The following is a 9,610-nucleotide window of genomic DNA, read 5'->3' as shown; positions in this document are numbered from 1 at the left end:
GGTATATGATATTATGATCTGTTGGATCAGTATCCTGGTAGATAGGATGTTATTATGCTGCTATGATCAGTTAGATCGGTTTATCTGTCTATAGATTGTTATGTGATTATTTGTTATATGTGCACATGTTTGATAAGTGTTTGAGGCTTGTATGCTTTGTGCGAAAGCCAATAGACCCGCACATTCCAACCCAATGGTTGTGGGTCGTGAGTATTCCATCCCGAGGATGACTGGACTCGTAGTATGTGGGCATTCCAAGCTGTTGGTTATGGGTCTGGGGTATTCCATCCCGAGGATGATTGGACCCATAGTATGTTGGCATTCCAACCGGATGGTTGAGGGTTTGGGGTATTCCATCCCGAGGATGATTGGACCCATAGTATGTGGGCATTCCAATCGGATGGTTGAGGGCTTGGGGTATTCCATCCCGAGGATGATTGGACCCATAGTATGTTGGTATTCCAACCTGTTGGTTGAGAGTTTGGGGTATTCCAACCCGATGGTTGACTGGACCCATAGTATGTTGTTTGTGATTATATGTGTATTGTTGTGTATGAGTATTTTGGGGGAACTCACTAAGCATTGTGCTTACGGTTTCAGTTTATTGTTTCAGGTGTTTCAGATGTCTCGACAAGGCGGAGGTGTGATTGTACACATCCTCGTGTTTTGGACTTATGGTTTCTGGGATACTCTGATATTAAACTATTTTGAAAATATTTTGTAATAACTAATGGATTTTGGAGGTTTGATTGAAATTTTTTTGAATTGCCTTGATTTTTATGGGTGTTACAGTATAGAAGTGTATCAAATAATTATCAGAGTACAACACAATGTCATAAATAAGGAACACCAGTGGATATGATGCAATCACGTTGAGCTCTTCCCTTTCGTACCTGAAGTACCTGGAACATAGACATAAATCATAAGCACAAAGATTAGTGAGGTTCCTAAAATACCACATACCATACATATATCGGGCCCCGCTCGACATCAAGCCCCGCCCGGTATTACATAATGGGCCCTGCCCGTCATACATACAAAGACATTCAAGTCATAAAGACAAATATCATCCTACATACATAGTCCATTGGGTCGGCATTGATGCCTTCAACTCACAAGTATAGTGACGAGACTCACCCCTCAGACGATAATCAACTTCTACTGCTCTCATCGTCGAAATACATGTGCTATACACACCCAGTTAGGTCAAAAGTCAACAGTCAAATACAAAGTCAATTTTAGTTGACCTCCAATCATGGCCATCCCTACCCACGTTGTGGCCTATGGGTCTAAACCCGATCTGGATCCAATTCAAAGAAGTCAAAATACCATCAGCACCCCTCCATGCCGTGGCCTTCCTTGGCCACGCCGTGGGTTCAAAACGAAGAAACAGTCGACTGGTCTCTGACTTTTAGCTTGTGATAGTAAGCTACAAAAGCGAGGGAATGAATTAATGAAACGATGGGTGGTAAACAAGGATTCATAACCGGAACCAAGTCCACATAGGAACCAATGAGCTTTTTCAAGTTCATCAACAGGCTGTCCAATGGTAGCCAATTGATTACATACGACTCATGAATTCGCAACCATATTTAGAGATAGTGGAAGTACCTTTTGTAGTTGATGTAAGGAGTCACGGAGAGTGTGTATGCGTTCTATGGAATCATGGTTATAAGCGTCTTTAAGAGCTTTCTAGATGACGTGTTCAGTGTTGAGGCCAAGAGTCTATGTCATAGTTTCTTCCAAGAGAGACGATTGGATGATGAGCAAGGCTTGTTGATCGGCCTTGAGCCATGATGAATATATAGGATTTGCAGCATGTTTTCCTTCAACTTATATTATAGGATAAGGCAAACGAGAGGACCCATCAATATGTCCCAAAAGATCCTGATATGATAACAATGGAGTAATTCGATTTTTCCACAGTAAGTAATTTGTGGAAGAGGGCTTGATAGTAAGAAAATGTAGGATGGTATTGAGAGTGATGGGAGTAAATACAACTGAATAGCCTAATAAGAAGGAATTTAAAACTCTACATATCATTATCTATCATTATCGCCAATAACTTGTCTGGTAATTCTAGACAAAGGACTCAAATGTTTTGCAGTTTCCATCTGAAACTCCTAAAGGCTTCGATTATCATCGTAGTTGATCATGCATGATAATTTGATCAGGGACGTTAGTTTGAAGCTCGATGAAACATCTTCTCGTCATGTGTTAATTCTGTTTGAGCGTTCTCATCTTCCACCTGCATGCTTCCCGATCACTTCGTGTACCTCCGATAAGCATCTGCAATGCTCCAAACTTGAAAATCATATACAAAGCCACCACTAAATCCGACCAAAACCTCTTAAAATGGAAAATGCATAAATATGCAAAATGCGTATCTAAAATGCAAGAAATGACAAGGGAAAATAGGCTTACAAAGCAACAAAAAAAAATCATATCATGGTTTCATGTACTAAAATGTTTATATTGGATATGACGGTTATAGCATGGTCACTTGAGTTGTCTTTTCGTCGACATCCCTAGCTAACTAGTTCAACCAGTTATTATAGAAGTACTTGGATTTTTTTCATGAATCTAGGTACTAAAATTCTTTATCTAAGTTGGCGGTTTCCAATAGGGGTGGTTTTGTTATCCGTGTTCTTTGGATTTGAGTCATTTGACTTTCTTACGATTATAAACAGTTGGTTTGTTTATCAAAGTTTGTTGTAGAGGCAATTTGGTTCCCTTTATTTTATCCTTTAATTTCTTATCTGAAGCTTTTGGTTCAGGTCCCTTGTGGGTATTCTGGTTGTTTTGGTATCTCATTTTTTCTGGTGGATATTTGGTTGCTGCTTATCTGATGCTTTCTTTTGGTGTTTTCAACTTTGGACGCGGCTCTTCTTTTGGAGTTTTGGTTGTTGATCTCTTTGAAAGAGTTGTGACTATACATACATTGGTTTTTTTTCGTTTCTGATAGACATACTTTTTTCTTTCTTTCATGTACTGTAATTTTTGTTTCAACTCCTTGATAGTGGCTTTGTTTATGAGAGGTGATTCTTCCTTTTAATGAAATTCTTTCATTCACAATTTTACATAAGATATAACTCTTATAACTATCTTACACATCAGTCAAAACATGTTTTATATGAATGAATCAATTTTTTAAATGGAAAATCATCTTTCTTTGTTTTGTTTTATATTGTTAGTTTGCCTGTTAAAAAAGTCTTTTTTTTTCTCTCAAGAAAAAAGGAAATTATAAATACTATTTCACCATTCCTGTACTCTGGTAGTGCTTGTCTCCAAAAATAATGCACCCATGTTTAATTCTAATGAATTTATTAAATAAAAAGAGTTCCTTTGTCTGTAATCTAACCCTTTGTTTTATAAGAAAAATATAATATCATGAAATTCAATTTGAAAAATGATTATCTCCCTACGTGACCATGTGAAATAAGCATGTTGGAGGCCTAAAGTTAGGCATAACCCATCATCTGTTTCTTTAATTAATTTATTTTTTGAAGATACAAATTCAATATATTGGAGTATTTTGGTGTGATTATGGTATCTTTAATGGTTAATCTAAGCTTATTATATTTTTAAGTCGTTCTTCCATTGAATTTTTTATAAAAATTTTTGTTATAAATTTTTTATAATGGTTAATGTTTTCAAAAATTCCTTTTAAAGAAAATTATCTTAAATATTATAGAAAGTCAATCATATAATCCTCCTTAATAAATGAAGGTTTTTTTGCCACATGTCAATCTCTCATGAATTTTGACACTTATCATTTTGTAATATTTTTGAAATAAATATTATCCACTTGTCAATTTTTGATTTGTTTCAATTTTTAAAATTAAAGTCATCTACTCATATATGTAAAGTATTAAATATCATATACATATATGATATTAAATTGCAATAAATAAGTTTCTTCATTTCTTATTTTAAAATTATATATTAAAAAATATTTTATGTTTATATTTTAATTTAATGTTTAATCTTTTTTTAAATCAACCCGTATAATACACGGGGCCCACACCTAAATGAGAGTAATTTTGCCACGTGTCATTTTCTCATGTACTTGGACACATGTCATTTTGTTATAATTTTAAGATATATTTATTTTTCATTTGTCATTTATTTTAATTTTCATTTCCAATATATCATTAATTTAGTTCCCATAAATTAAACCTATCATAATGACTATTAATTTTAAATTTTAAATTTTAAATTTCAAATTCAACTTCAAACAAATTTACAATTTAAACTTTTGTGTTTACCATTTTGTTATAATTAACCAGTTTAGTACACGAGTCTGATAACTAAACTCATAATTTTAATTAATTTATTTTTTGCATGTTTTTTTCTCATAATTTTCACTTATTTTAAATTTCAAATTCAAATAAATTTACTATTTAATCGTTCGTCCTTAGCATTTTGTTTTAATCAAGTCGTATGATATACATGTCTCACAACTAGTTTATTATTGTTTCTAAACATAAATCGTATTTCCACAAATATAAAACGATGATAAAGAATTTATACATATATTAATAAATTTGAATAAAAATAATAAGTTATTATGTAACCGTATATTTTAATTATAATATTTGATATTGTTAATTTTACAAGTTTTGAAATTTATTTATAAATGATTTGTTTATAAATATATTCATTTGTATCAGTATAACTCTTTAATTTCGGTTCAACATGTTACCACGATAAATTTTTTTTTCTCTAAAGTCATCAACCTTTAGCAATTTTTTTACTTTGGTCATAAATAATAAACTTTTTCTTTTGTCTTTTCATTTATTTGGTGAAAAACAATACAAAAAACTTCAAAAATGGTCCCTATGGTTTTCAAAAATATCAATTTTAGTCCCTAAGTTCAAAAAACCCCACGGATTGTCTCTGTGGTTTCAAAACTTTTAACATTTGGTCCTTCCGACTAACTCCGTTAACATTTAGCCGTTAAGTTAGGGGCATTATTGTCATTTCACTACACAGGGACCATTTATGAGGTTTTCAATTATTTTTTTTTAAATAAATAATATTTAATATGCAAGGGGTCCCACCTCTCCCCCCCCCCCCCTCTCTCTCTGTCTCAGGAAGTACGATAGAGGCCATCTGTATCTTGCTTCTTTCAATTCTTTGTGTTTATCCCACCTTTTATATCCCTCAACTTTCTCTCATAAACACAAAACCCATAAAATAACTACCCACCCCATATTATTACTCAAAACCCTTCACCTACAACTAAGTCTGAAAATCAAAACTTGCAATTAATTAAAACTACAACCAAAGGTAAAAGTGTGAGTGAAATCGAAAGGAAAAGAAATCATCATCGTCGACCATAAACGACAACTTGGATGAATGTGTGGGTTATGTTGATTACAGGTGAAAATCAACGATGAATTGACTGTGGGTTAAATCGTGAGTCGGTGGGCTTGAAGCTTTCATTCTGTTTGTAGCACCACCGGAAATCGAGATTTAAGTGTGACATCATCGACGATTTGGTTGTAGCACCGTTAGAACCTGAAAATTGGGTTTGTTCCTTGCTGGAAATCGAAGAAGATGAGATGGGTGACCGAAGAAAAGGGAGATGAATGTAAATCGATTAAAAAAGTAAGTGAATGTAATGATTCGTCTTTCTTCAGGTATAATTACGACATTGTAAATGACGTTCCATTGAAAGTTCATTTCGAATGGGTTGAACTAAAGTCGTGAAGACGAAGAAGATGACCAGTTGTTAGGTAGGTACTTAATACGTGAGACTAGTGTTTGTTTATGGGGGATGTAAGCTTTCTTCTTCTTTTTTTCTCTGAATAGACAGAGTTTGAGGAAGGAAGAAGGAACAGTTTGTAAAATAGCGATTTGTGGTGTACTTCAACCTTCCCCCAATACATCTCATTTCTTTCCGCCCGAAACAAATTCTTCATGAAGGAGAGGTTCCTCTATGATCCATGGAAGTCCAAGGCGGAGCAGAGGTACGAATTGAATAAAACCCAAGAGTCGCCGGTGAGTTCAATGGGTTTGTCTTGGGTACATCAAGATTCAGGTTGTGGAGAGAAGTGAAAGCTAAAAATGACAAAATCGGGTTTGCCTTTCGAATCAGAGTGAATGGAGAAGACGGGTGTTCATATGATCTGGAAGTGTGTATGTGTGTTCATCGATTTAGATTGGGGAAGAAGAAATTTGGTGGGGGTTTGACTTTATTTTTTTAGAGAGAGAGAGAAAGAGAGATGTGACCCCTTGTATATTATTATTTATTTATTTATTTAAAAAAAATAATTGAAAACCTCATAAATGGTCCCTATGTAGTGAAATGACAATATTGCCCCTGACTTAACAGCTAAATGTTAACGGAGTTAGCCGGAAGGACCAAATGTTAAAACTTTTGAAACCACAGGGACTATCCGTGAGGTTTTTTGAACTTAGGGACTAAACTTGATATTTTCGAAAACCACAGGGACCATTTTTGAAGTTTTATCAAAACAATATTTCTTTTGTTAGAAAAAGTTGGAAATGTGTTATTTTGTCACTAGATCATCAATGACTGGAAACAAACAAAAGGAACGTCGTCTGCCGTTACGGATTCAAACGTCAACGGTGATGAAACGGTATTACACTAACGTCAGGAGGTTGGTCATCACAGAAGAGAAGGTCGAGATTCCGGAATGAAATATTCATCATTGTCCTTCATGTTAAAATGGAGAAGAGAGTGCAACTGTGGAGGAAGAGGATGAGATAGAGATATATATTATAGATTAGAGAGACTTGTTTTTATTTTATTTTTTAAGTAATAAATCATAATAAATAATATTAGATTAATTAAAAATAAATGTTCAAGGGCATAATGGCCATTTCAAATGTGTGGACGTACATTCGCAACAAAAACATATATCAGGGACGAAATGTGCAAGTTTTAAATAAACGAAGAATGATCCGAGTTAATTTTTGAAAGTATGGACTAAACACGTAGAGACTTAAATACTAGTTATAATAAAAATACAATGATTTTCAAACGATTTTCTAGTAACAAAACAAGTCTATGTTTTAAAACACATTAAAATTTAAAGATAATATATTTTGACAATCGACATATTATCAAGTATCCATAATAAAATTACCATGATAACATATTCTAACGGGGGTTTGCTATCTTTAGTGATTATGTTTGACAGATATAAATTAACTTGTATTTTAAACTTATTGTAATTTAGTATTTGGTGATATTATAAAATCAATTTATCATAATTTATAAACCAACATTTTAATAAGCATTTAACATAATTATTAATAAACTAATTTATAAACTAAAATAACTAAATTTTCATAAGTAACGCCAAAGACAACCTAAATTTTATAATAAATACATATGCATTGAATATTCACCGAACAATGGAGGGTTTTCAATAAATGTTGCCAAATTTAGCATAAATATGTATAATCTAAGCCTCTTAAGATAATGAAACCAATCATAACTACAACTAATCACGTAACTTAAATATACAAAAAGAATAATCAATAATATATAATGACTATTTTTTTGAGGGGCAATAATAATGTAAGATCCAAGAAATGTGCACTAGCATGCCAGGGGCCTTTTTGTCATTTTAGCCTTCATCACATATCATATTACTCTTCGGACCCATGATCACCTGTACGGTTCCCCTCTATAAATCCATCTTCCTCATCACCTCCTTCATAAGTCATATCCGACGACTTCATCCACAGAAATCAAATCAGAAGTCTTGAAATCTAATTTAACAAGAACATCGATCTCCATGGGAAACAGTTTAAGGTGTTGTTTGGCCTGTGTTCTTCCTTGCGGTGCTCTTGATTTGATCCGAATAGTGCATTTAAATGGCTACGTTGAAGAAATCACACGTCCGGTAACCGCCGGCGAGGTTCTGAAGAACTACCCTAATCATGTCTTAAGCAAACCATGTTCTCAGGGAGTTGTCCGGCGAATCTTGATCCTTTCGAACAGTTCCGAGCTTAAAAGAGGCAGCATTTATTTCTTGATACCTTCCTCCTCCGTGCCGGAAAACAAGAGAAACCCACAGAAAAAAGATCCGAAAAAGCCCAAGAAGATACCTACGGTAGCGGTTGGGCAACCGGCCGATGTGTCCACCGGAGAGAACACTGCTCCTTTGAATTCTTCAGATGTTGTTGTGGTGTCGGAGAAAAAGAAGCTAGGGCACCGGAGAGCTCGCCGGACTGTTCAGGGCGGCGAATGGCGGCCTCATCTTGAGAGCATCTTTGAGGAGTAATTTTTTTTTTTTTTTGAAAAAAAAGTTGTTGGGTTGATTTACTACTCTTTTCTTCCGCTTTTTTATTTTCTTGTGGACAGATTTGACATTTTTTTAAAATTTTCGCCTTATGTTTTTTTTATAAACGAGGTAAATGTCTCTTTTGCCCCTGAAAATCACTTGAAGAAGAGAGAAAAAGAGTGACTATGCCCAACTTCATGTACTTTCATCTCCAAAGTTGTAATTATGAAATATAAATATATCCCCCCTTTTTATACACTCTTTGAGTTTATTTCCCTTGAAATTCACTGCCCAGATATTATATATATATATATATATATTTATAATTTTATAAATACCATTGTTAGTTTAGTTATCCTGCAATTCGTTGATAAAAATATTAAGCAAAAACTATTTCTATCTCAATTTCTGTGAATATCAAATCGACAAATAATGTTCTCAATGGACAGTTTATGTTAATTAGTTAAAAATAGACATGACATTATTAATGCATAAATGAGAATTTAAATTTATGATTGATTAAACAAAAATTGGAACCTTACTATTGTTGAAAAACATGTTTATCCGTTTAAAAAATTAGTTTCAGCTTTTTTTTTTAACACAAATTTCAGTTCTTGTCCAAACATGAAATGGAAAGATTATTGCATATTTGTGTTGTTCTATCATCTATGCTATAAAACTTCAAATAAACAATGAATAAATGATAAAGTAATCGCCAAAGTATGGCGGTTGAATGAGTCTTGAAGAGTTGAAAGATCTTTTTTAAAGTTAGTTCATACAATCTGTTTTTGCTGAAATTTATTTCTTTTTAATTTTTGTAACCAACAAATTAGTGGCAATTTTTCCAATGTCATGTTTTAAGACAGGAATTAGACACAATTTCAATTATCAATTTCTGTAAGATTTCCGACCGCTATGATTTTGCATTTATGAACAACCGGTTAGAACCATTTTGAGACACGAAAAAACATATAACGCTCTCCATATACTATTGTAGGATTTATCTGGCACCACGCAAAATTAATGTTCGGACACTGTTGAGCTCAACAGTTTGTAAAACTGTTGGTATAGTTGTATTCCGAGAAACGTACATCAAATGTGGGATTGATTTGTTTTAAGAAAATTGTGTCAAACATAGACCCTAATATATGTGTTGTGTTTTGGTTATCTCATTGCATATAGTTTCATACAATTATCTCTATTGTTTGTCATAAAATAAAATTTATGATTAGAAATTTCCTAAAAAATAATTATCCATATGTAAACGGACATAAAAATGATATGGATCAATCAACAATATGTCAATGCATTTTTTGTTCTACATATTATATACACCATTTTCTGGA

The 9,610-nt window shown here is 33.3% G+C and overlaps 1 protein-coding gene across 1 annotated transcript; it reads left to right on the top strand.

Moving 5' to 3' along the window:
- The first annotated feature begins 7,671 nt into the window (after nt 1-7,671).
- LOC145077182 (uncharacterized) lies at nt 7,672-8,522 on the top strand. The gene has a single exon (XM_079022941.1). It carries the CDS (start codon nt 7,776-7,778, stop codon nt 8,262-8,264), a length of 489 nt encoding a protein of 162 aa, XP_078879067.1. The 5' UTR covers nt 7,672-7,775; the 3' UTR covers nt 8,265-8,522.
- The last annotated feature ends 1,088 nt before the right edge of the window (nt 8,523-9,610 follow it).

This window comes from Lactuca serriola, chromosome 9, assembly GCF_051521515.1.
Source record: "Lactuca serriola cultivar US96UC23 chromosome 9, Lser_US96UC23_V15, whole genome shotgun sequence".
Classification (NCBI taxonomy): Eukaryota; Viridiplantae; Streptophyta; class Magnoliopsida; order Asterales; family Asteraceae; genus Lactuca; species Lactuca serriola.
Note: the sequence above shows the minus strand (reverse complement) of the source record. Positions and strands in the feature narration are given on the sequence as shown.